Here is a 27,639-nt window from a genome sequence, read left to right as displayed (position 1 = left end):
TTCTGTCAATGAAAGTTATGAACAGAATCGGTGACAAAGGGCAGCCCTGGCGGAGTCCAACCCTCACCGGGAACGAATCCGAATTAATGTCGGCAATGCGGACCAGACTCTGGCACCGGGCATACAGGAACCGCACAGCCCGGATAAGACTTGCCGAACCCCATACTCCCGAAGCACCCCCATAGGGCCTCCCGAGGAACACAGACGAAAGCCTTCTCCAAGTCCACAAAACACATGTAGGCCGGGCAGGTAAACTCCCGTGCACCCTCAAGGACCCTGCAGAGAGTGTAGAGCTGGTCCAGTGTTCCACGGCCAGGACGAAAACCACACTGTTCCTCCTGAATCTGAGATTCGACCTCCTGGCGGACCCTCCGCTCCAGTACCCCTGAATAGACCTTACCAGGGAGGCTGAGAAGTGTGATTCCTCTGTAGTTGGAACACACTCTCCGGTCCCCCTTCTTAAAGAGGCGAACCACCACCCCAGCCTGCCTGTCCAGAGGCACTGTCCCCGATGTCCACGCGATGATGCAGAAGCGTGCCAACCATGACACGCCCACAACATCCAGAGCCTTAATGAATTCCGGGCGGATCTCATCGACCACGGGACCTGCCCCCGAGGAGCTTTTTGACCATCTCGGTGACTTCAACCCCAGAGATACGAGAGCCCAACTCAGAGTCCTCTGGCTCTGCTTCCCCAGAGGAAGACGTGTCGGTGGGATTGAGGAGTACTCCGCCCACCGATTCATAACGTCCCGGGTTGAGGTCAGCAGCGCCCCATCGCCACTATAAACAGTGTCGATGGCCCACTGCTTCCCCCCCTTAAGACGCCGAATGGTGGACCAGAATTTCCTCGAAGCCGTTAGGAAGTCGGCTTCCATGGCCTCGACAAACTCCTTCTATGCCTGAGTCTTTCCCTCGGCAACCGCCAAAGCCGCATTCCGCTTGGCCAGCCGATACCTGCCGGCTGCTTTCAGAGTCCCACAGGCCAGGAAGGCCCGATAAGACTCTTTCTTCAGCTTGACGGCATCCCTCACTGCCAGTGACCACCAACGGGTCTGAGGGTTGCCGCCGCGGGGGGCACCGACTACCTTACGGCCACAGCTCCGGTCAGCCGCCTCGACAATGAAGGGGCGTAACATGATCCACTCTGACTCAATGTCCCCCGTCTCCCTCGGGACATGGGCAAGGTTCTGCCGGAGACAGGAGAATCTGGTAGCCGTTCCCAACTGACCCTTACAACACGCCTGGGTCTGCCGGGTCGGACCGGCATCTTCCCCCACCATCGGAGCAAACTCACCACCAGGTGGTGATCAGTTGACAGCTCCGCCCCTCTCTTCACCCGAGGGTCTAGAACATGCGGCCACAGGTCCGACGAAACGACAACAAAGTCGATCATCAAACTACGGCCTAGGGTGTCCTGGTGCCAAGTGCACATATGGACACCCTTATGTCTGAACATGGTGTTCGTTATGGACAAACCATGACGGGCACAGAAGTCCTATAACGAAACACCACTCGGGTTTAGGTCAGGGGGGTCGTTTTTCCCAATCACGCCCCTCCAGGTCTCACTGTCATTGCCCACGTGAGCGTTGAAGTCTCCCAGCAGTACGAGGGAGTCCCCAGGGGGCGCGCTCTCAAGCACACCCTCCAAGGACTCCAAGAAGGGTGGGTACTCTGAACTGCTATTTGGTGCATAAGCACAAACAAAAGTCAGGACCTGTCCCCCCACCCAGAGGCGGAGGGAGGCTACCCTCTCGTCTACCGGGATGAACCCCAACGTAGAGGCGCTGAGCCGTGGAGCAACTAATATGCCCACACCACGGGCGACTCCAGGATGAAAGAGAGTCCAACCCCTCTCGAGAGGACTGGTACCGGAGCCCAAGCCGTGTGTGTAGGTAAGTCCGACTATATCTAGTCGGAACTTCTCAACCACACACACCAACTCTGGCTCCTTCCCTGCCAGAGAGGTAACATTCCATGTCCAAAAAGCCAGTTTCTGTAGCCGGGGATCGTCGCGCCAAGAATCCCTCCCTTGGCCGCTACCCAGCTCTCTACGCACCCAACCCCTTTGGCCCCTCCCACAGGTGGTGAGCCCATGGGAAGAGGGTCCCACGTAGTCCCTTCGACATCTGCTTTCTCATATTTAAACATTTAACCAATCACACATTTCAGGATTACTTTTTGCCAGGTGTCAGAAAACGGCCCATAGGCCTGCAATATTTTACATGCAGGCATGTGATATTGTTGGGTTCAACCAATCAAATTTCGAACTGGCTCAAATGTGGATTCTGGAAGGCCCTGTTAAGTCAAGAAGTGTTTATTTGTATAGCCCTTAATCACAGGAAGTCTCAAAGGGCTGTACGGACTACGGACTACCATCACACCATCCCCTGATTTAAAACCTGCACGAGGGCAAGGAATAATCTTAAACTAAAATCATTACGTTGTTTGGAAGTTAATCCACCAGAAAGTTGGATTACAATGATCCAAATTGTGGTCCAATCCGTTTTTGATCCAAATGAGTGATTCTGGAATCAATTGTTTTCAGACTTGAGAATGATATATATTTTTAGCAGCTAAGCTGGTCCCTGTAGCATGGGAAAAAAAAGACAGTTATGGCTTTGCCACCAGCTTGAGTTATGTGCGCTGGCCCTTTAAGAAAACAGCGGGTTTAGGTTAGAGAGCGCAATGCGCGTACCATTCAGACATAGGAGACGGCCAGACGTATTTGTAGCTGTGTGTCAAAGTCTGAAAGAGCATTTTATGTAAGTATGCAAGTAGCAATATGTTTAGGTTGGATATCATACATTTAATGTTTCTTGCTACCACATGAGAAAGCGTAGTTTCCATTGATCGTTGTTTTAGTCCCGTAACTATCTGTTACGCTAGCACGACAAGCTATTGTAACGAGAAATATAGTTTGATTATAGTTTGAATGTGCCTTTGTATGATTTTATCCTAAAAAGTACCTTAATGAAGCCAAAGATTATATCCAGGTGTCTTTTGTTACAATTGTATCAGCTTGGGTAGCTAATTTTACCCTTCACGATTTTCCTCAAAAGAAGTCCTTCAGACATGGCGGCTGTCTCTCTCACCTCCCTAAAATGTGCTTCTCCTCCCCATTCATACAAAATCTTCCAAGGTCAGTTGGCCAGCTTGCTGATACTTTTATTTTCGTTTCTCATTTATTACGATGGTGTGACACTTAGCAACCAGCATTATATCGTTTCATGTTATATGATTTTGTTTAAGCCAATCAGATGTGTTATTTTTAAGCCTGTGTTTTTAATAAATGGGCAAGTAGTCATCGGATGTGTGTGTCTTTTCTCTGAGACGATCTTGGAAGCAGATCTATGGGAAAGCTCAGGTGGGATTCGCCTCCCATTTAAGGGCTACCCAAAATTTATTAATTGACTCGGAGTGTGTTTCTTTCTTCACTTTATTACAATCTTAAATTTTACCCTTGACTTCTTAATCGAAGCATGTTTTGCCTAAAATGTTTTGTATGGTTTTTGACGTTTCATACCTGTCCTATAAAAAACGGTCAAAACCATCCAGGCCTTTGTGACTTTTGTGTGGAGATGTTCAACGGCTGGAAAGTGGAAAAGGTTTCCATGAGGCCAGAACAGGGACCAAGCCAACTAAATATTTTCTTTGCCTCGAGAATAATAAAAACCTCATGAAAAATGGCCAAAATAATAAAACACTGACCGAGACCACCAGCTGCAATGACCCGTCCGCCAAGGCAACCCGCTACAAAGTCAGCCCTCTTCTCCCGCATCTTTGACATTCGACTGGGCTTCATCCAGACACCTGAAAGAGGTCAAAAAAATAATTAGGAACTCCGGAGTATTTTTTCTTTACATTTATATTACCTAAATAACATATTTTAAGAAATAATACTTTAGTGCTAATGTGCTGTATTTGTATCCCTACAAATATAGAAAACCGAATACTGTTTCCCGTAATCTACTGGTAGAACGTCTGGGATCAACAAGTAGATCGCGATCAACGTAATGAACATCCCTGTTTTAGAGGTTTCCTTCATCAAACACAAATAACTGGGGCACACCTAGAGAGGGGTCAGAGGAGAAAGACTTTATGATCTGCATTTATAAAGCACTTTTCAAGTCAGTTCGTCACTTCCCAAAAGCGCTTTACAATGTGCTTCACACTTACCCATTCACACACACTCACACCAATAGCGGCCGTGCAGCTATGCAAGGCGCCAACCAGCTTATTGGGGGCATTAGGGATTCAGTGTCTTGCCCAAGGACACTTTGACATATTACACGGAGGAGCCGGGAATCGAACTTGCGATCTCTTGATCCCCAGACAAGCGCTCTACCTCGCTTTAGTTGCATTAACTGTATACGGTCTGTGAGGTAGGAATGGGAATATTGTACATGGTATATCCTCCTAGACAGAAATACAACCATTTTGTTAAATCATCTGTAAAAGTCCCACAATGATGATTATACTGGAACCCCCTCCCCCCTCCTCCCCCCAAAAAGTCTAACCTACATTTTCACTGTAGTGACCAGATTAACTGCTATTAAATACCACTGTAACTACCAATTCCAGATTCCAATTATTGTTCAGCGACCTCTGGAATCAATATGTGTGGAATGTGGTATGCAGGAGCAGACATATATTGTGGACGGTATTTATTTAAAGCTATAAATCAATCCCCTCTCCTTCCAGACAAGAGCACTCTGCTGCTTTTCCGGCATCAATAAGTTCTGCACCGGAGGATACACAAATCAGTGGAACTTGTACATTCAGTTTCAGCTGAGCACATTTAATATCAAATCACACAGAAAAAAATCACAACTGTCATAATATCATTACAAGGGAACCATAGAAATAAGATGCGGAGTGTTAAAAATACGTATATATATATATATATATATATATATATATATATATATATATATATATATATATATATATATATATATATATATATATATATATATATATTCAGATTCAGATTCAGATTCAGATCTACTTTATTGTCATTCTAGTACACGTGTATACAGAACGAAATGTCGATACATCTGACCCGCACAGTTTCCTCGAATGTACAGATATAAGTAAAAGTTGTATTGTATTATGGCTACGTATAGTATTTTACCATAGTGCCGATAGTGCAAGAGGAGTAGCTAACCAGATGTGCAAAATGGGCATTCAGGTTAACAAGTCAGGTAAACAGTAACATTAACACTGTAACAATAACGCTGTAAGTACAATAGTGCAGAGAGCAAATGTGCAAGGAGTGGCAAGCTATAAAGAACTGCCAGTAGTGCAAAAAGTCAGATTAGCAGCCGTTAAGATTTAGGTTAACTATATGTTAGATTGACCATTTAACAGTCTAATGGCCAGGGGGACTAGACTACTGTGGAACCTGGTGGTCCTGCACCGCACACTGCAGTACCTCTTCCCAGAGGCTAGCAGAGTGAACAGTCCATGTTGGGGGTGAGAGGGGTCCCCGATAATGTTCTTAGCATGGGATAGGCAGCGCTTCTGGCCAATGTCCTGAATGGAGGGAAGTGTAGTCCCGATTATTTTCTCTGCTGTCCTCGTTACCCTCCTCACACTACCCCAGTCGGCAGCGCTGCAGCCTCCACACCACACAGAGATACAGCTGGTCAGGATACTCTCTATGGTGCCCCTGTAGAATGTGATGAGGGAGGGTGGGGGCAGGTGGGCTCTCCTCATCCTCCGCAGGAAGTACAGGCGCTGCTGTGCCCTCTTAACCAGTGATGCAGTGTTCACGGACCAGGTGAGTTTGTTTGTAATGTGCACCCCTAGGAACTTGATACTGCTGACAACCTCCACAGCCTTGTTGTTGATGCAAAGTGGGGCATGGTATATATTTAGTATTTTATACACGGGTCCACTCGGCTCATCTAATCAACTCCCACAATCAAAACCTTGAAATGTGAAATAGGCGATATTATTCAACATGCTCAAGGCATTTTTTAGAGGCCAGCTTACTTTCTGTCTTGAATGATGTATTGTTGTTTTATGACTCTTTGGGCATTCGAGGATAAGGACACGCTCTCTGTGCATGGCAATTTCAACTGATCCATGGCAATTAAAGAAAGTGTTTCAGACTATTGCTCAGGACGCAGTGGTTAGCGCGTGTGCAGCACAGTTCCGAGGTTATGAGATTGAAACTTTCTGGTGGAGTTTGCATGTTCTCCCCGTGTTTGAGTGGGGTTTCTCCGGGCGCTCCATTTCCTCCTACATTTGAAAGACATGCATGTCAGGTTAATTGGCCAGTCCAAATTGTCCCTTGGTGTGGATGAGCAAGTGAGTTGTCTTTCTCTGGGTGCCTGGCAGCCAGTTTAGGGTGTCCCCTGCCCACTGCCCTAATATAGTTGAGATGGGCTCCAGCACCCCCGAAACCCTACTGAGGATAAGCGGTGCATATAATGGATGGATGGATATAATTTAAAAAGTACATTACAACCAACTACCATAAATTCCATACTATAAGCTGCTGCATTATTGCTAAATGCTAAACCATGTGGCATAAAGTAAGATCCGTAGTCTCACTCCATTTTTTTTACTTTTTTTGCCAAGTAGAAAGCTAGTGAACAACATCCTGAGTAACCAGACCTTTGCTTTACACCGCTGATTATTAACCGAAAGTTGGCTTTTGTGCTGTTGTTTAAGCCCTATTCTTTCTGTCCTTCCTTCAGCTTCAAACAATATACATGTTAAACACTACAGAGCAGAAGAGTGCGGCATATTCTTTTTTTTTTTTTTATCGCAGCACAGAGGAAAACGGCAAGTGCTATTTTACAGAACGCATGCCCATACCTGTCAACCTCCACGGCTCCATGCCCGTACAAACTGTCGTATTTTCCCGTACAAAATACAAAATAATCGTACACCATATGTTTTTGTTTTTTTTTTTTTTCCGGAATGATGCAAGATGGGAAATCCCCAGGCGGCAGTACTCGTAATGTCGTACTCGTCTTAAAATGCATTAAAAAAATGTACTTTGTACGGCAAAACCGTACAGGTTGACAAGTATGCATGCCTTCTCTATAAGACAGTGCTGTACTCTCTGGAAACATTTATGACTCAATTCAAGAGAAATTAGGGTGACCAGGAGCAGAATTTGAGGTTTGAAAGTACTCAGTTTTTCAGGGAACTCACGATATTTCAACGTTTTCACCCTCAAAATCAAGGCTTTGATTTATACATCTGAACTTAACAGCAGTAAAAGTTATCCAACAAAAACGCAAAACTTCTCTTTCCATATCAACTCTGTCAATGTTAGGGTGCTGGGGTTCCTTTTAATCCTCGAGGAACGTTAACAAGCGATTGCAGTTTGGTCCATTACCACGGACACCCCCGATGACAACAACTCAAAAAGAAACATTTGTGTTGCAATTTGGCAGTATTTATATGGAAATAAATTGCTCATATTTTACGCCACGCATTTCTTTTCAGCGCATTAGAAAATATCTGCTTGTCTTTGCAATCGCCAACTTGACCAGAAAATATCTGACGTAAACAACTGGGAGCAGAAAAGAAAACAACTAAGCTGTAAAGCTGTGTGCGTGGGCAATGACATAGTAACCATAGAGAAAGAAATGAGCATCTTATAATCCGGTGCGGCTCGTTCGAAGGTTGTCCATGAACCTGGCCAGTATGTTGTAAAATTATATTTTGGTATACAATGTTTATGTTCTTAAACTGAACAAATATTAAATGCTTTTTAAATGTAATTAGATTAACATATTGGCAATTATGTAGTTCATGATAGTCAATTGGAATTTCAATAGAATGATGTAATAATAATAATAATAATAATTTCCTTGTATTGTCATTCTGTGTAACAATGTACACAGAACGAAATGTCGATTGCACCTGACCCGTTGTAGCGAGCCGATGCAGCCGCAGCCAACAGAGGGCGCCGCCGACCACTTTTTAAGTCTTAGGAATGACTCGGCCGGGGCGCGAACCCCGACCTCCCAGTCTCAAAGCAGATACAGAAAGTTTATTGTCTTTAATATTAAACAAACGAAATTTCTTTGGGATGGCTGTTCTTATTTTCACTATTATCATGCTCTTTTGTTAAACTGTTTTGACACAATTAGTTGGCCAATCACGTTACTGTTCTTTGATATCCACACTCTTAAAGCTTGGATGTTTTTTTTTATAACCTTGAAGATTTATTAATAAGAGTTGGCTCACGTGCAGGCGAGAGGAACTGAGATGGAAATTCCTCATCTGAGGGCCTTTCCCCCAGCCCTTCTTGTATGTTCAATATACATTGATGTCTTCTCTCCCTATTTTAAGCTCCCACTAAGTTTAAACTTAACAGTTGTTTTATCCAGACATCTGGATTATTTTATTTTATTTTATTCACTTCACACATATAATGTGCTATGAAATATGGTAAAAAAAAATTAAAGATTACAAAAAAAGATTAAAAGTTTTAGAATTCAATGTATTTTACATTTTGTCTTATTCAGGTCTCAAGTGAGCTGAATCCCTCATTCCAGATGACTTTGTGCAATCATTTATTACCACTGTAGTCACCTCTGAGCATGTGTAGAATATTGTGCTCACTTAGGAAGGTTTTTTTTTTATTCCGAGCCAACCCAAGTCTCATGCGCAGTACTCAGCACGGCAGTGTGCCTATCTCCAGATCAGAGAAAAATCGAGTCAGTGCGAACACAAGCTGGTGCCATGACATTGGTTTGCAACAGTATGTCTGACACCAGGCTTAACGCCCAACCCAAGCCCCCCCCCCCCCCCCCACACACACACACACACACACTCTGCAGGGGAGTAGAATTTAATGTTATCGCTATTATTGAACCAGTTACAGTTGGAGGCTTGCGTTGCTTTGAGTGTTGCAATTGATCTCAAATTTTCCTAGCTCACTCTGTGCTGATAAAAAGCTTTTCCTTTGTTTAACTCGTGAGCCACTGGAAATGAAGCTTGAACACAGAACATGACTGACATTACAAAACAGCTTTTTAACCTGTGTGCTACGAGGTCTTGTCCAGTCTGCCACAGGAAATTGCCCAATTTTGTTCCTGCCAAAAAGCATTACATTTCTCAGTATCTTTGCTTCCTATCTCTGATCAGCCGAGTAACAGAAACATTCATCCTAATCAGGAGGCAGCAGATGACTGTTTTTTATCTACTGACAGGGTACTACAGCAAAATATATTTAGAAACGTATTTTGTTTGATGAAGCTGCACTGCAACAAATAACAAAATACAGTAATCCCTCACTGTATGGTGGTCTACTATTTACTATTCTGATACATCACAGATTTTGGAGTGAATTGTCTTTATTGTCATTGATATCAACGTATCGTGCATTGTGTTCTGTAGGAGACAGCACACAGCAAACACTATCACCGGAGAAGCGTGTGTGTGTGTGTGTTGGCTTGTCATGACTGTCTATGTGCACAACAGTGATAGGTAGTTGTATGCTGTCAGTCAAGCAGCGGGCGGCAACACAGGTCAATGTGCCCACCAAAATAAACTGCGAATCACAGCGACAGCTAGTATATCATTGGCTCGTCACATTGCAAAGAAATTAATCAATTAAATCAGACTCCGAGGAAAGAGCACAAAAAGGTGATCACCAGCAGGTACTCCGTGGATTCTTATCGGGTTTGGAAAGAGACAGAGGTGGCGCCAGGAGAGAAAGCAATAGTGAGGGTGCAGGTCCAGCCTGATGTGGCTGGGCTACTTGCATCTCTCACAAGCTAACCCTGCCAAGAGTGTATCTCACCAACATCAGATCCATTACCCATGAAACAGATGACCTGGAGTTACAATCCGTAGGAAATAGCTACGATTGGTCAGTTATATGTTCATCACCACTGAGACTTTTCTCAACCTGAGGATACCCGATGTTAGCATGCAGCTAGCCAGGAACACTCTAAATCACTGACTTACACTGAAAGGAGAAGCCCTCCAATTTTGTTTTGTACATTTGTATAATGAGAACAAATACTTTTCATTCAACTACAATTTTGAGTTTTGTGTTTTATTTGTAGATTAATGGTTTTTATTTTTTAACATATTTCAGTCAATATGGACATCATCGACGTAAGTTTGACCCTCGGGGGAGTTTATGAAGGGGCATCGCTACTTTTCACAAGTAGTATTATTTAACTATGTTTTTTTTAACTTAGAACTCAACTCATAATATTGTATGTATACAACTTAATTTTAGCCTCTGGTGCAAACATTTGTTGGTCTGGAGACAAATAGTCGCCACTAGGCTGTTCTTGCCCAAAACACACCACAGAAAATGGTGCCCCTTCAACCCTAGTGGTTAAGGTATCCAGCCACCCACCCAATATATTTTACACACAGAAAATTATTTTTTGATGAAAACACACTTCCCCGCCTGGCCTTGTAAGCCAATATAACTAAACCGCCCATAAAATAGAAATGCTTAGAAAAAATAGAATAAAAATAAAACATTAAAACTATATTAAAAATAAGATATTCTTCAATTGCTTCCAGTGCAGCAGAAAGCACACAGCAAATGCTACTATGGGAGTGTGTGTGTTGGGCATGACTGTCTGTGTGCGCTGAAGTATGTTGTCAGTCAAGCAGCGGATGGGCGCACAGGTCAATGTGCCCACCCAAAAAAAAAAATGCAAAGATTAACGACAGCTAGTAGATTAGCCGCTCGTCTCATTAAAAAAAAAATACCAATCGATTTAGACTCTGAGGAAAGACTACAAAAAGGTGATGACCAGTGGGTGCTCTGTGGATTGTTGTCGGATTTGGAAAGAGACAGAGGAGGCGTCGGGAGAGAAAGCAATAGTGAGGGTGCAGGTTCAGCCTACTGTGGCAAGTAAGCACTAAATCGTAAGATTAGTTCAATTTTCAAAATGTTATTTTCATGAATTGCTCTTATCTGCAATAAAATCCTACAAAACCAATCATAAAATAAACTGGAAGAAAGTATAGTTATCTCCCATGAACTCAAAGTGGCCTTGTCATTAAAGTGTGCAGACCTCACGAAAAATGTTATGATGATTTTTGTAGGCAATAATCACTTTCTATATTCTTTGGCGCTTGTCTGTCAAAATGATGCTTGAAGTGCAGCTATCAAGGTGCCAAAATGATTATTTTGATGAACCTCAATTTGAGAGAAGTATCCATTATATAAAAACACATGTGCATTGTGTCATTAATTCATGTTTGAATACATCATGTGTATTATCTTTTCTGTTAGGCAGAGGAAAGGAAAGTTATTGGACTAGTTCTAGGTTTGAAGAGTGGTAAAATGAATAAAAGAAACACCGGAGTCAAAATTTCGCGAAGGCTGTAGCTGGATTTGAACCCATGACCTCAGAACTGGGTGTGCTGTGAACCAATAGACATCAAATATTAAAAGGGGATTTCAAATTTGATTTAAATGTTATAATCGGTTACCATAATCAATGTTTTGTTCGCGCATCAAAGCAAACTTTTAAAACTAATGGATCGAGCTTTTTATCTTTTCATCTCGGGGGGAGTCAAATACTGAAAAGAAGAGATTTGGTTTTTCGATTCCAAGCAATGCCGTGCTATCTATTGCAATCTTAATTCTAGGTTTTGTTTGTCTTCTACTCTGGCGAGTGTGTTCTGCCCGCTGTTAGCAATGAAAAAAGACTGGCTATCGGCACTTGCTATAATGTTCATGATGTCTATTGGATTTCTCTTTTTAATGGTTTAAACATGGGCATTGCATAACATTAAAATGAAGTTTCACAGTATGCATCATATTCACTGAGCTTCATGCAAATACAATAAATAGCTGAGCAGGAAATAACGTTCATTATTATAACTGTAATTAAATTTCATCTGTTTCTGAATGATGACAAAAACATAAAAACTAGAGTTGGGCGATACAGAGTAAGTAAATGCATGGTGGTATCGATACCTATACGATACCTTTTTCTTGTGAGCGTTTTGATCATTAAGTAGTTGAAGCCCCCTGAGTTGGTTTGTGTTACACAAATTGTCGTGAAATACTTTGACTTTTGGGTTTTCTGCGTTTTCTACCACAACATAAACAGAGACTAAGACAATGGCTAACAGGACAGTTGCATATCCAATCCATCGTCATCTATGTAAAATGATTAACAAAGTAATTTTGCAAGTTCAAAAAATTGTTTGTATGATGTATAAACAGCTATATTCTGTAATAATTCAGACAGATGAAAGGTGAATGTACTTTATGTTTGTGAACCTATTGGCACATGGTGTCCATGCGTTGTATTGTACTTTTGCAGTTTTCACCATCTGGAGAAGTAATTAAAGCCTCAATATCAAGTCAACGGTGGTCATGGTGGTTAGGCTCTGTGTCATATTGATAACACTAGTGTTTTGTAAGATAAACACAGCACAAATATTTCAGGTACTTGATTTTCTTTATTGAAAAACTACGATGAAAATAGTATAAACAAAACTATACAGAAATTTCTAATTAAACTGTCTCGGAACAAACGCCAAGAGAATCTAACCCAAAACACAACAAATATACAAATGCAAAAATATCTACATGACACCTCTACCCTCCATTGCATTTAGAGTGACAGAGGGCACTGGTAGAGAGAGAGAAGGGCTGCGCTATCCTACATAGAAAAGTGGCACTTTGAGGAAATTGGTGTAGGAGTGAAGTATCGATACCAAGACAATAGTATTGATCCGATACAAGTACTTGCTTAGTATCGATACTCTGTATTTGGATTGATCCGCCCACCCCTATTTTACACACACAAACACACACATACACTTTATTTTTTACGGACAGCTTTAGACCACTGCTGCATTGCGGGTGTGATTAATTCTCCTCCGCTATTGATCAAAGTGCAATCAATTGAATACTCTGGAACTCTTGGGAGAATTGAGACAGTGTTACAGGAGAATAGGCACAGGATATTTTACCCAAGTGGCTTTACAATGATGTGAGCAGTGTGGACCTGATTTTAAGCTGCATTTGTTGAAAAACGTTTGTTTAGCAGATGATGCTTGACACAGCGGTTACGGCAATTCAATCGTATCTAGCAGAGCTCTGAGGGATGTCGGAAAACATTGGGGGGTTGTGAGAACAACGGGAAGCACCAGGCTGCTAATGGTTCCATTTGGCCTTGCTCTCAGTCAAAACAGATTTATGCCAAAGCTAGCTAGAGTGACAAGTACAAGTTACTGTTTATCTGTTCCACTGTCATAAACACAAGACAAATCCTAAACTACAAAAACATTACAGTTGGCTCCCGTAAATGTGTTTTTAATACGATGCCTCAGCCCCCGAAATAATCCTCATTTAAATCCACGAACTAACTGAAAACAATGTAAGTAATTCTAGTAAACTCAAGTCAAGTCATGTTTTTTTTATATAGCCCTAAATCACAAAAAGTCTCAACGGGCTGCACAGACCACAGATTATTGCAAACTACAGACTATTATTACACCATCCCCTGATAAAAAACCTCCATGAGGGCAAGGAAAAACTCAAAAACTTCAACATAAGGAAAATGAAGAAACCTTGAAGAAGGGACTGCACATGAGGTAATCACCCTTCCAGTATGACCAGGCTGCAATGGATGTTGCAATAACAAATAATACAGATATTGTCAACATAAACTGTAGGTTATTCATATGCTATAGAGGTGTTTTAAGCCTAGATTTTGACAGTTCCACTGAGGTTGCAGATCAAATCTCAGGGTTCCACAACACCGGGGCCTGAATGGAGAAAGCTCTCGAACCTGCGGCTCTCTTCTTGGCTCTTGGGATCACTAGTAAAACAGCATTTTCAAAACCAAGGCTCACCAGATTCTTGCTGAGAAGCATTGGCCTACCAACAATAGACTAAAAACAACAAGGTGCCAAAAACTGTGGAGGTGAAAGTATAATCATTATCTGATTATGACCAGGAAGTGTTTTTAGTTTCATCATATTTATTTTAGCTAGAGAAGATATATCATAATCCCTCGCTACTTTCTCCTTCGGTTATCGCAGATTCACTTCTTCATGGATTCCGAATTGAAATGTCTTCATTGTCATTGAGGTCAACGTAGTTTGCATTGTGATCTGAGCAGACAGCAAAAAGCAAATGCTACTGCAGGGGCAGGTAGGGGATGCCTAGGTGTAAAAATGCACTGTCCGTCAATGCTATCTACATTCGATCCATTTTTCTGTCTATAGAAAATACATAAACTAACCGTATGTCTAACGATGCAATAACAATGCAACATCAGATTGGAATAAAAGGCAGCACTCACATATGTGTCCTTTTCGTAGATAACAAGAGAGAGGAGGCATGTAAGAGAGCAAGGCACAAACCTCTGACCACAGCTGGGGAGCAGCAATCAGGCAACAACGCAAAGAAATGTGTTCACCAAACAAGACATCCAAGGGGGCATGCAAAAGTGCCACATCACAGAGAGAAAACCGATTTAGACTTGTGGGGGGGTCGCATAAGTCTAAATCGGTTTTCTCGCCGATTTGCGAATTGTAATTATTTTGTTAAACAAACATGAGTTCAGCAAGAAGAAATTAGATATAGTTTCTAGTCACTGTGTAATAGCAGTACTTGGTTTGGTAAAATGAACGAGGAAGAATGCTTCCTTTTAAAGGTCATTGTAGATTGTGCTACTGCCAAAAAACAAAACAAAAAACAAAAAACCATACATTCTCTCTTCTTAAGAAACAAAGCTTTGTGTGTGAAAACAAGTAAGAGATTAATCTCCGTGTACCTCCCTTGACACTCATTGCAAAGAGCCAACAAGTCAAGGTCGCAATCGCATTTGCATTCGGCGGAGACACTGTGCGATGGACAAGTACTACATACTTAGCAGCGGAATATTGGAGTACAAAAGGAATATTAATATTTCTGATCTTTTTATCAAAGCTTAAGGGTGTTTAAGATTTAAATGTAAATAATTAAAACTAAATTAGTTCACACCATTTTTTATTTCTAAAGTTTAATGATGCTCTACTTCTGGATTGCTGCTCATTACGTTGATCACAATCAACCGGTCAATCGCGATGGACTGGTCAATTAAAGAGGTAGTGCTGATGACTCATGGGAAAGTGTATAAAGCGCTTGTTTAAGACACGCTCAACTGTAGCGGGCAAATGCAATATGCAGCAGCTCAATAGTACAATATTACTTAAGATTTTTTTGCAAAAGTTTCAAAGGAAAATAATATTGACTGTGAAAAAATACCCACTTAAATTAGACCACGCTGTGGACTATTGAATTTAATGTTCAATAAACGTATGTTTCTTGACTAGCAGTGCATAAGGACATCTTTTCAGCATTCAGTCACAGGAATCAAAAATGTTTATGTTTTTTTATTTTTATTTGCACTTGAATCTTTATTTGTTTTAGTCAGTTTTTGGTTTACATAAAAAATGTTTGGAAAATCCTATAAAACAGTCAAACATTATAGGATTTTTTTTTTCAATTGCGCATTTTGTAATGTGAGTACCTCAGCTTTATTCCTTTTAAATTCTCACGACCTGAATGATTTTTTATCTATATTTTTCATTAAAATTAAACTATTCATCTTTATAGTACCAAAAGGAACCATTTTGCATGTATAAATAATATCCATATAACTCTGATGAAGAACGTCACTACTTCCTTATGGGCATAGTAGTTTTCTAAATATGGAAGTCAATTAGAGATTTCCCAATGAGAATCGTGGTCAGAAACACAGGAAAACATGACTGCTTTTGTCCATATAGTGTTGCAATATCCACTAAAAACTGGAATGTATTGCTTTAAACAAATGACTTTGGCTAACTTCAATCTTACTTCCAGTTAGGGCTGTAACAAATAGTCGACGTGTCAACGAAAATTGATAATTGATAACAAAAAATGATATGTTGCAAAAAAGAAACATAAATAATACTGTAAGTGTTCCTTTTATTCCTGCACTTAGTCTTTTCACGCAAAATACATCAAATGGTCACGCAGGTCAGACAACAGGATACACATGAAGAAAAAAATCTCCCTCAATTACCGTCACCACTATCCCTCCCGTCAGGTCTATAAATAGACGTGTGCACCAACATGTCCAAGCGGTGAAAAAAAGCCTGTCATTACATATCAGTCTCATGTTAAGGCATGAACGAGCTTCAGTATGTCTTAAGCTGTTGACCAAAATGTTTTATTTCCCTTTAACATCATACAATAAGAATTTAAAAATGTTTAAATAACAGTCGGCTTCTTCAGTACCAAAGAAAGTGAAAAATATCGTTTAATTTAATGGCATCCATCAACACCAAACATACACTAATGGTTTCTTCCCTGAGGCCATCACCACCCCGAACGGATGGAATATGAGACTGTGAAAAATTAAATATCTTGCCTTTGTATATGAACATAGATTTCAATATATTTTTTTCTACTTATTTTGGAATTGTGTCGCTCATAAATTTTACTGCATTCTTTTTTCGTGACACTATAATTAAAGTATACTTACGACTTGGGCCAGTCTCCCATCATGACCTTGTAAACATTTTACATATTTATGCCATTTTTCTCCTTTAAGTCTTTATTATATGTTCATTCTGGAGTGCCATGCTTAATCTTGTGTGAGAGATGAACATTATTAAGACTGTTTAATGGCTATATCTGCACGGATAAAATACATGTATATTGTTTAAATTCTACATTATAACGGCAGAGAAAAGAACTCACGTCCGACCTGGTCGAAGTCCACAGAGAGAGAGAGAGAGAGGGACGTTTATTTTGCGTCAGAGAGATCAGTGCACACAAGAACATGATTTCAAAATAAAAGAATACAAGATTGATAAACGTACAAGAGATATAATTAAACTCATCATTGAAACGTTACTTTATGTGTGTGTGTGTGTGTGTGTGTATGAGAAACATTATTTTTATATTTAGTAATATAAAAACAAGCTAATTACCTTGAGACAGAAATTCGAGAGGTTTACATTGAAACCCTGACATTTTGATTTAAACAATGTTCACCGTGTTGTTATAATTGACACTAAAGTCAATTATAATTCTAATTTCGAGTGAGTTCTAAGTTAGCGTTTTTGAAGTTACTATTTCGTAGGTTATTGCTTTGCTTGTTATATTGAAGGCTGGCGATCTGGTAGCGCAGTTATGACTGAATGTCCAGTTCATCTGTTTTTGTTTTTTATGTACAAACCTGTTAACAGTTTTACTTTTGTTGTTACTAACCAACAGAGAATTATGGACGATACGTGGAGTAAAGAATAATTCCATCCTCAACCATTAGCAAAGAATTATTATCTGCCAACCGCTCGTTTGTAATATAAGAATTAAATATAAATTAAAAGATTCATGGATATATCAATCAATTATCCGTCTTGTATTTTATTTTTACCTTTTTGTTAAAAATGCACTTATTTGCATAGCTGTTTGTCAATTTTGTGTTGAGCAGCTCAGCAGCTACATAACATTATAAAAACGTTACTTGTCGTATAACTTACTTTGTTACTTATACAACTAAGAAACCAGTGAGCAATTCAGTTCATTTTAAAAGAAGGTACATATTAAAGTATCCTAAAAGTGAGGTTCCGTCGTTTGAGGTGTCTTTAATAAGTCTACAGGTCTTTAATAAGTACATTGATTTATCTTAAGTACTCTATGTGTTAACAATGCCTAACTGAGTTCAAAGAGCCGTTTTAATTTTTTTCCACAGTGCCTATCTGCTCATATTTTACTTTTAGCAAAGCTGCTCAGGGCACAAAACATATTAGGTAGGAGGGGAGGGTATCTTAAAGCTCGCCCCGTGCTTTGTTTGTAGCATGAAAAGGGTGAAAGTAGGAGGAAGCCTATTTCAAGTAAAGTCAAACACCAAACAAAAACTCCAAAAGAGATGCAAACAGAAGAGTTTATTCAAGCGCGTATACAAAATAAACATACTTGCTTGCCCATGATTAATAAACTGACTAAGGCTGCAATCGTGACTTAAAGCCAGGAGATGATGGCAGAGTTATAAAGGTCCAAATTCTGCACAGCTCTTTTTAAAATAGCTATCTAACTACATTCAACAAAAACATCACAAAACGTATCACGACGGTCTTACCTGTCAACTCTTCTTACTATTGGATTTTATGTAAAATGTGTACCAGTTCCTGAAATTACATTACCATAAAAAGGGTGTTTGCTTTTCCTGGTAAACATGATAGCAACCCTGCAGAGGCCGCACTGAACACAAGTGAGGAAAACATTTAAATGCAAATCCCCTTGATTACAATTCAGACCCTGTTACAATTTATATGGTCAGTAATTGAAAACGAAAGGACGGCTAAAACCTCTGCTAAAGACCACAGAAACAGTAGTATTGCATTTTCGTTCCGGTTAGATCATTTCAGAACAGCGGCGTTATACAGTAAATCCTATTTTTTCATCTACTATGTATGATTCGAAGTAAGGATACTATTGTGAACCAAAACTTTGTTTCTGACTTACTGCTGGTAACTTTTAATTGAGATTGCTGACTCACGTGTACCGTATGCACTTTGTCTTCCACATCCCAGGCATCAAAGTGCCGACCTCTTGCTACCCGCCTCTTTGTCAGACCTTTCGACTGCCTGTGAACTTTCTGATCCTCTCAATTAGCAGTTGACGCAGTGGTGAGAAACGGCAGCAGTATCTTGGTGGTCATTTTCTTCTCCATTATCCTTAGTTTCCACTTGTGTGATAACGTTTTAACAATATTTCTTAACCTGGCTTTGATTGAACCGTAAGGGTTCGGTGAGTCAGTCTCAGGGGTTTGGTGGAGCCCCAGCTGGAGGATTAAGACAGGCCACCTCATCATATCTATACGCAATCACCTACCCCGCTTGGCCATCACTGGCTGAAGATGATCACATGACATTGCTTTGCAAGTCAGTGCTCGACCGTATTTAGGAGTAATCAAAAGTGTGAATGTCATCATAGTAAATCATGTAATTACTTTTTTCACATTTCAAACAATACTAACAATGTCAAGGGAAACAAAAAATGTTTGGACGGATATGTATGGTGTTATGGATATCATGTATCATGGAACGAAGTCAGCATCCTATCTGTTGAGCAACTCTAGCCTCACACCTGCCAAACTACATAAACAATTGTTTTAGGGGTGAACCCATTAGGAGGGAAGCAGGAACTGATGCAACGGTGCTTAAAATAAGGGTTGCATTTTTCAACAAAACCATTTACAAAGTAAAAAACGAACAAGGGGGAACCAAACAAATGACACGTCTAAACAAAGTCACATCCGACAAAGTCCTATGCCGAAACAAGACCGAAACCGGAAATGGAAAATGCAAGGAAAAAAGAAACAAACCAACAAGTGGACACTTAACTATTAACACAATGTCCAAACAAGAAACCAGAATAAAAAGAAATCAAACTGGCGTTGCTGTGAAAATGCAAGGAACAAAGTAATAAACTAAAAAAAAAACAAGTGGGCACAAAACAATTAACTTTTCATCTGAACTAGAACGAGAAAACAAAAAACAAATCAGGAGTATCAATGACAATGGAAATAAACATGACCTGATGACATGTGCTGTCCAAAAATGTCATTATAGGGTCAAGATAACTAGGGAAAGGTGTGTAGTGTTTAGACACGCCTGTGCCCAGTTGGTGTTCTCTGGTGGAATGAGGCGTACCATACGCTAACAAATTGTTCTGTAATCTATTGTGTTTGTGCACTTGGTTGTTTTTTATCTGTGAGCTTTATTTCTGCAAACTAAGAAAAACTATATGGCTTGAATTTGCAAGAGAGATAAGTGCATTATTTTACACTAAAATAGGGTTTGGTCAATGCGTATATAAAATCAGTGGTCTATTGTAGCTCCAACATGGTTAAGGAACACTGGTTTAAACGTTTTGACCGATGGAAAACACAGAAAAACAAAACGGTTGGAGGAAAAAATATGTTTTTTTATTGACGCAAATTTGTATTTTTGAATTTATGTTTCTTAGCTTTTGACAAATTTACAATGCCAATCCCTCAATGAAAACAATGACGAGCAGTCAGGGAGACTTTGCATAACCTGTCGTAATGGAAATAAAAAACATAAAGGATTTTAAATGATTATATTTATCATTTAACACAGATTCAGGATCATTAGGCGCACATAAAAGTCTCAAATTTCCTTTAAATTGTTCGGGGAGCCCTATTGTGCGGTGCGCCTTGTGTATCATGTAAAGCGGCAAACATAGACCAGTTCGATGGCCTTAGGGTTGGGCGTCCGCACCCAAGACTGGGTGGTCAAAAATTCGAGCCTTCACCGATTCAAAGCTTAAAACATTTTTGGGTGAAATCCGAAGTTTTTGTGAGATCGTTCCCATTTCACACTCAACGCAACTTGACATGTAATGTCACACGCAATGTATTTTTTGAGGAAGTACTCATGGATGTTAACACTGCAGCGTATATTGCAATTTAAAAATTATTGTTACCTCTTGATGCTTTTGTTTCATGAAACTGTCATTTTTCCTCCAGGGCCAGGACAACCATAGTGGGCAAACTTGAAAGGATTAAGGACGCTTTGGCTAACTGCTGGGACTGTTGTTTCGAGCTCTCCTGTTCCACCTTACGACCCGTTTTTTGATTCCCGACCAAGCCTACTTTCCCGTCCTGGCCTACGACCCGTTTCTCTCCCCGATCACGTTTTTGCTCTCCTGTCCCGGCAATCGACCTGTTTTTTTTCGTCCCTGACACTGATTTCCTGCTACGGAAGATCCACTTTCGTATTCGGATCACGATCCGATTGCGAGAGCGACTTGCCTCCCGCGTCTAGCGAGCACCTCTCTCAAACAACTTGTGGGAAATGCTACGCGATTGGGTCTACCCATTGTTGTTGTCTTGACGTGACACACCTCAGTCCCAAACAATATAATTAGTTTATGTACTAGCAAGCTAATAGCAAGTCAAGCCCTCCAGTATGTTTTAATCTCATTCCATTGACTTTTTTTGTTAATGGAAGATTACCTGTCTATTGATGCGTTAATTAAAAAAAAGCAGCACATAAACCTAATTTATAAGTTAAGGAAAGACAATAAAGCATATTTTCTCTATCCTACAGTTTCTGTATTTTTTTCTTGCTCGGCCAATAAATGATGAAAAAATGCAGGGTAATTTATCTGTAAATCTGACTGTGCCTCACCAGACACAAACTTTGCTACACAACATTGTAAAACTAGAACACTGTTTCACCTGAGGTGGAGAGAAATGAAGGATTTAAATTTGAATGGCACCGTTTCCTGTGGCTGTCTCGAAAACAATGTAATCATTTAAATTCCACCTTACCACTTTCACACACTGTAGCTTTACAAAATCACATGAATACCTTGTAAATAGCAAACAGGCAATATTCTACCAGGCTTGCTGTCAAAGATAAAGTGAAGAGGAGGCATTTCATTCCATGCTAAAGGCTATTGTGCACACTAGGCTGACAGATTATTAAATGGCAAAATAATAAATCCATGGGATTAACCGCTATGAGGCAAGGGAAAGTGCATTGCTGTTGCTATGGATGTGACTTTATTTTCCTCATGAAAATGTAAGGACAATTTCACATCACAGCAATTGCGTCTTTTACGCCAACGCTGACTCACACCATTCTTAATCAGTAACAATGGCCTTCTCTTTGCTTACCATCTTTTGGAATACACCCAAACGCACTCTAAGAAGCAAACATAGCCTTGATATAAAATACATTCCCATGTGGTTCAATGCAACAACAAGGCGAGTTCCTCTTCCTAAACTGAAAACCTTATGAAGATAAAAAAAAGAGGAAAGACATATTTTATAGACATTTTTTTTACAATTAAATTCGTATGTTATCTCATCAACATTAAAAAGGACTCTTCCCACCACCACCACTATCTCTTTGACTTGTTGCCCTCTGATGGGCGCTACCTTAAAACAAGCACAAACAAGCTCAGAGACGGCTTCTTCTCCAGGGCCATCGCCACCCTAAACGAGTGCACAAAACTGAAAGCATATATCTTCCTACATCCACCTACCCATTATCTGCACCGCTTATCCTCAGTAGGGTCACGGGGGTGTTTGAGACCGTCCTAGCTATCTTCAAGCTGTGGGCAGGGGACATCCTGAACTGGATGGTAGCCATTCACAGGGCACACAGAGATAGAAAACTCACTCGCTAATTCACACCTAGGGACCATTTGGACCAGCCAATTAACCTGACATGCATGTTTTTAGAATGTGGGAATAAACCAGAGTGCCCGGAGGAAACCCACACAGGCACGGGGAGAGCATGCAAACCCTGCACGGCGAGGTGGCGGTTGCTGATATTGAACCCTGGACCTCTGCATCGTGGGCATGCGCATTTTTTTTCTTTGCTGCTAAATGTTATTGCACAGGACTGTGAAGAATATATACTCTGTGACTTTTTTGGCCATATTTTGTTTTTATTGCCCTTCTTTTCATTGCACTGTTGTTATAACTCATTTTCTAAGCATTATTTTGTAAATACGTTTACCTATTTATCCTGACAGTCTTTTTTCCTTTTTCTCTTTTAAGTCTTTTTTCCGTGTTTACTATGGAGTGCCATGTCTGATCTCAATGCATGTTTCACAAGATTAATATCAATGACAATAAAGGCATTTCCAATCAATTCAATTGGATTTTTATACAAAACATTTTTGTGTGATATGCTGTTGCAATGCCATTTAAATGGGTTTGACAATATATTTTTGTTTTTGTATTAAGTTAAATCAAATAAAAATCACAGGATGTTCTCTTTTAAAAAAGCCCTCGTTCTAACTTTTGGTTGTTCCAAAACAACTCCACATTTTTTGTGGGGTACTAACTGCATTAGCAAGAAAACATATAAACCAGAGGTCTCCAACATGGTGCCCACAGAAACCAGGGCGCCCCACTAAACCAGGGTGCCCACGGACTTGTTCTAAACGGAGCCGGATGTAGCTGCAATGTATTAAGTTTCTGAAGCTTATGTAGGGTACTACACCGCTACAGATACATTTGTTTTTTTTCTGGTTCCTGGAACGGAAGCCCAGAAGGGAGGTCTGGTTGGCCTTTGCTCCTTAGGACAATGGGGACAAATAACGCCATGATCCTGAGCAGGCACCTCCAACGACAAGGCCTAGATCGCCCGTGGATCGGTCGCTCCTTGTCAAGCCGTCATGAAGTCCACAAGATCAGTCTCCAAAAAGGAAAAAAAATTCCGTATTTCTCCGTTGACCGTCTGGCGTTCCCTGCCCCCCGCGTGATACTTTGTCTGACCCAAAGGTAAAGCATCAAACTGTTTTGGTGCAGTGAATGAAATTTTTATTTTGACACACTATGAAAAACTTTCGACTTCCCTTTGCTAAAGCCTCGAGTTCTTGTGTCAGCAATGCTCTTTTTTCTTTCTTTTGATTATATTTTTCTTGTCATGTTAAAAAGATTTTAGTCTTTTCAGAATCAAACCATGTACATTATTTGTTTGTGTGTGAATATATATGATTTTTTTGATTGGTCAATAATTATTCATATCAATGAACTGCAAATCAACTGAAATGAAATGAACTGCCATCACCAGTTACAAGCCAAAACACCACCCCAGTGCAGAACACTAGCATGGACTTTCTGAATGACCTCAACAATTTCTTTGGTAGGTTCGAGGCACAAAACAGCACCCCTGCAGTGAAAGCGGCTCCAAATCAGGACGAAAGAGCACTCCACCTGGACTCATCTGACGTGAGGAAGACCCTGAGAAGGGTCAACACAAGGAAGGCTCCAGGCCCGGACAACATTCCGGGGCGGGTACTTAGGGAGTGCGCCGATCAGCTGGCTTGTGTACTAACAGACATTTTCAACACCTCGCTAGACCAAGCCAAAGTACCATCATGCTTCAAATTTGCCAACATCATCCCAGTGCCAAAGAAAACCCAGATCTTATCACTCAACGATTACCGGCCCGTTGCACTGACTCCTATCATAATGAAGTGCTTCGAGAGACTGGTTAAAGAGCACATCACCTCCAGTCTCCCCTCTTCATTCGACCCCTTTCAGTTTGCCTACAGGACAAACCGCTCCACCAGGGATGCCATCTCCTCTGCGCTTCACCTGAGCCTGACACACCTAGAGGAGAAGAACACCCATGTGCGGATGCTGTTCCTGGACTTCAGTTCAGCATTCAACACCATCATCCCACAACATCTGGTAGACAAAATGGGGCTTCTGGGTTTCAACACCCCCCTGCGGAACTGGCTGCTGGACTTCCTCTGTGACAGACCCCAATCTGTGCGGATAGGTCAGAACAGTTCAGATGTCATCTACCTCAGCACGGGCTCCCCCCAAGGCTGCGTCCTAAGCCCCTTGCTGTTCACCTTGATGACACACGACTGCGCCCCTAGGTCCGCCACAAACCACATCGTGAAGTATGCTGACGACACAACGGTGGTGGGCCTCATCAGGGATGACAACGACCTGGCCTACAGAGAGGAAGTGGAGCAGATGGTGGGCTGGTGCAAGGACAACAGCCTGGTCCTGAATGTTGACAAGACTAAAGAGATCATTGTCGACTTTAGGAAAAACCAGCCCAACCATGCCCCACTTTGCATCAACAACAAGGCTGTGGAGGTTGTCAGCAGTATCAAGTTCCTAGGGGTGCACATCACAAACAAACTCACCTGGTCCGTGAACACTGCATCTCTGGTTAAGAGGGCACAGCAGCGCCTGTACTTCCTGCGGAGGATGAGGAGAGCCCACCTGCCCCCACCATCCCTCATCACATTCTACAGGGGCACCATAGAGAGTATCCTGACCAGCTGTATCTCTGTGTGGTGTGGAGGCTGCAGCGCTACCGACTGGGGTAGTGTGAGGAGGGTAACGAGGACAGCGGAGAAAATAATCGGGACTACACTTCCCTCCATTCAGGACATTGGCCAGAAGCGCTGCTTATCCCATGCTAAGAACATTACCGGGGACCCCTCTCACCCCCATCATGGACTATTCACTCTGCTAGCCTCTGGGAAGAGGTACTGCAGTGTGCGGTGCAGGACCACCAGGCTCCGCAATAGTCTAGTCCCCCTGGCCATTAGACTGTTAAATGGTCAATCTAACATATAGTTAACTAAAATCTAAACGGCTGCTAATTTGACTTTTGCACTAGTGGCAGTTTTTTTATAGCTTGCCACTCCTTGCACATTTGATCTCTGCACTATTGTTACTTACAGTGTTATTACTTACAGTGTTATTGTTTACAATATAATGGTACTGTGTACCTGACTTGTTAACCTGACTGCCCATCTTGCACATCTGGTTAGCGTCTCTTCTTGCACTATCGGCACTATGGTAAATAACACAATACAGCTTTATTTATATCTGTACACTGAAGGACACTGAGGGAAACTGTGGGAGTCAGATCCATCGACATTTCGTTCTGTATACACGTGTACTAGAATGACAATAAAGTAGATCTGAATCTGAATCTGAAATAAAACTGTGGTGAAAATTGCTTCCTTCTTGATACTAGAGAAATAAGAGTTTAAGTTGACCCAAATAAATATAAACTTATCTTGCACCCTACAAGTCATACAAATGCTGTTGGGAAGAAATGTATGTCTGGTCTGTCTTCCCTAGAACCGTCTGCATTGAGGATATACAGTACATGTGTATGCTGCATCTCCAGACCGGACCAAATGAGGCCTGTTTTTTGTTTTGGAATCAAGGCAAGATATTGCAGATTCTTTAGTTTTTTGTTCGTTTTTTCTGATCTCGTTTAATGATACGCCTTTATCATTTCTGCTTCCTTAATTAATCTGTTATGTTTTGGGGGAGGCGGTCCCAAGCACAGAGACACGAGCTGATTGAGAATAGTTTATTTGGGGCAAAGGTAATTAACAGAAAGCGCTTCACACATGGGAAAAGATGAGAAAACAAAATCCAAAAAGTCATTCAAGTTCAGAAAGTCCAGGATGGATCAAAGACATATATCAAGGGGTCGAGAAACACATGCAGGCAAAATCATAAAATGGCAAACAACTATCTGACGGCTTCCGCTGTCAGCCCAGTACTTAAAAAGGCATCTCCTGATTAGAATCAGAAGCAAGTAATGATGAGCAGGTGTAAGGTCCTTAAGTCCGCCTGCTAATTAGCAACCTGTGGAGGACGGTGCACTGCTGCCTTAGATATTTTCTTTTCTACTATAGTACGGTTACTTTAGCGATTATTTAACTCATTATTTAGTTTCCAATAACTGCCATTGATTCTTTCGAAGACACTTTGAGGACTTTGTTGTGTAGATTGTGTCATAAAGTGTTATTAATAGTTATGATTGTATTGCATTAAAATAAATCATTTTTTTATATGAAATCAAATAAACCTCTTTAGTTATTTTAAACGGGTCACACATAGAGCAGTTGGACTGCAACTACAATTAAGTCTTATTCAATGACTATTAGTTGAAAACAATAGTACCACAAGCACATCATTTGATAGTGTGTCAAATAATCAATTCATAACAATTATCAGGTTTTTAGTTCAGTGGACATATATCGATACTTTGTTTTTTGAGAAGTCGACCGGAAATATTTTTGGAACTAGCAAACTGTGAGCAGAGTTTTTATACCACCAAAAGAAATACAAAGAAATGTGCATTCATCTCAATAAAAAGCAATATTAATATCAGCATTCTGTCACAGAGATCTGATATGTTTTTTTCTCTTTGGGCAAAGTCAAAGGTAGTTTTTTTAACTTAAGACACATTTCTCAGTGTCTAGACAGCCTTTTTTCCTTCAACTTTTTTGTGTGTTTTGCTACAATGTCTGATTATACTACAGTCCATTTCTTGAGGAGGATTGTCCACAGTGGTAGCAAGACAACCAAAAGACCCCAGACAATATGTGAAAACAATGCACCAGACTTTTCAAACAAATATTTGTGTTTATTTGAGTATAACGCGAACTCATGTAATATTGCACAGCCTTAATCTTATAGTAAAATCAGCATAAAATGTTGTTTCACTTTTTCCCTTCTCATTGTAAGCATTGTAAGTGACCATTTTCAAACATTGTATTTACAACGTATGCTATGAATACAATACCATTATACAATTTACAATATATTGATATAATGTCGGGCAGCACGGCGGCGCAGTGGTTAGCGCGTGTGGAGTTTGCATGTTCTCCCCGTGCTTGCGTGGGTTTCCTCCGGGCACTCCGCTTTCCTCCCACATTCCAAAAACATGCATGTTAAGTTAATTGGCCGGTCCAAATTGTCCCTAGGTGTGAATGAGCGAGCGGATTGTCTGTCCCTGTGCATCCTGTGACTGGCTGGCAACCAGTTCAGGGTGTCCCCTGCCCACTGCCCGAAAACGGCTGGGATGGGCTCCAGCACCCCTGCGACCCTACTGAGGATAAGCGGTGCAGATAATGGATGATGATGGATGATTTAATCTCCTTCAAAGTCCAATTTATCATCAGATACACTTAAGAGTTTAGTGTTTTGCGATATTACTGTATGTACTGTATCTGTCAGGATGACATTCCAATTTTTCCATTCTCTAAAACGTTTTAAGTAAAAACAGGGTGATAATGAGATAAAATCGAATCCCTTTTTTTACGTCATCTTTATCACTGGTGGTCTAGTGGTTAGGACTCATAGC

General features: G+C 40.9%; 1 protein-coding gene across 1 annotated transcript in view; it reads right to left on the bottom strand.

Annotated features, from left to right (window-relative positions):
* Nucleotides 1–27,639, bottom strand: part of klhdc8b (kelch domain containing 8B) — a 172,361-nt gene that overhangs the window by 13,142 nt on the left and 131,580 nt on the right. Inside the window, exon 7 of the mRNA XM_088331958.1 lies at nt 3,712–3,813. Within this exon, the coding sequence (XP_088188084.1) occupies nt 3,712–3,813 (102 nt within the window). The remainder of the gene's footprint in view (nt 1–3,711; nt 3,814–27,639) is intronic.

The sequence above is a fragment of the Urocampus carinirostris genome, chromosome 3 (genome assembly GCF_059441175.1).
Source record: "Urocampus carinirostris isolate Australia breed hairy pipefish chromosome 3, RoL_Ucar_1.0, whole genome shotgun sequence".
NCBI lineage: Eukaryota > Metazoa > Chordata > Actinopteri > Syngnathiformes > Syngnathidae > Urocampus > Urocampus carinirostris.
Note: the sequence above shows the minus strand (reverse complement) of the source record. Positions and strands in the feature narration are given on the sequence as shown.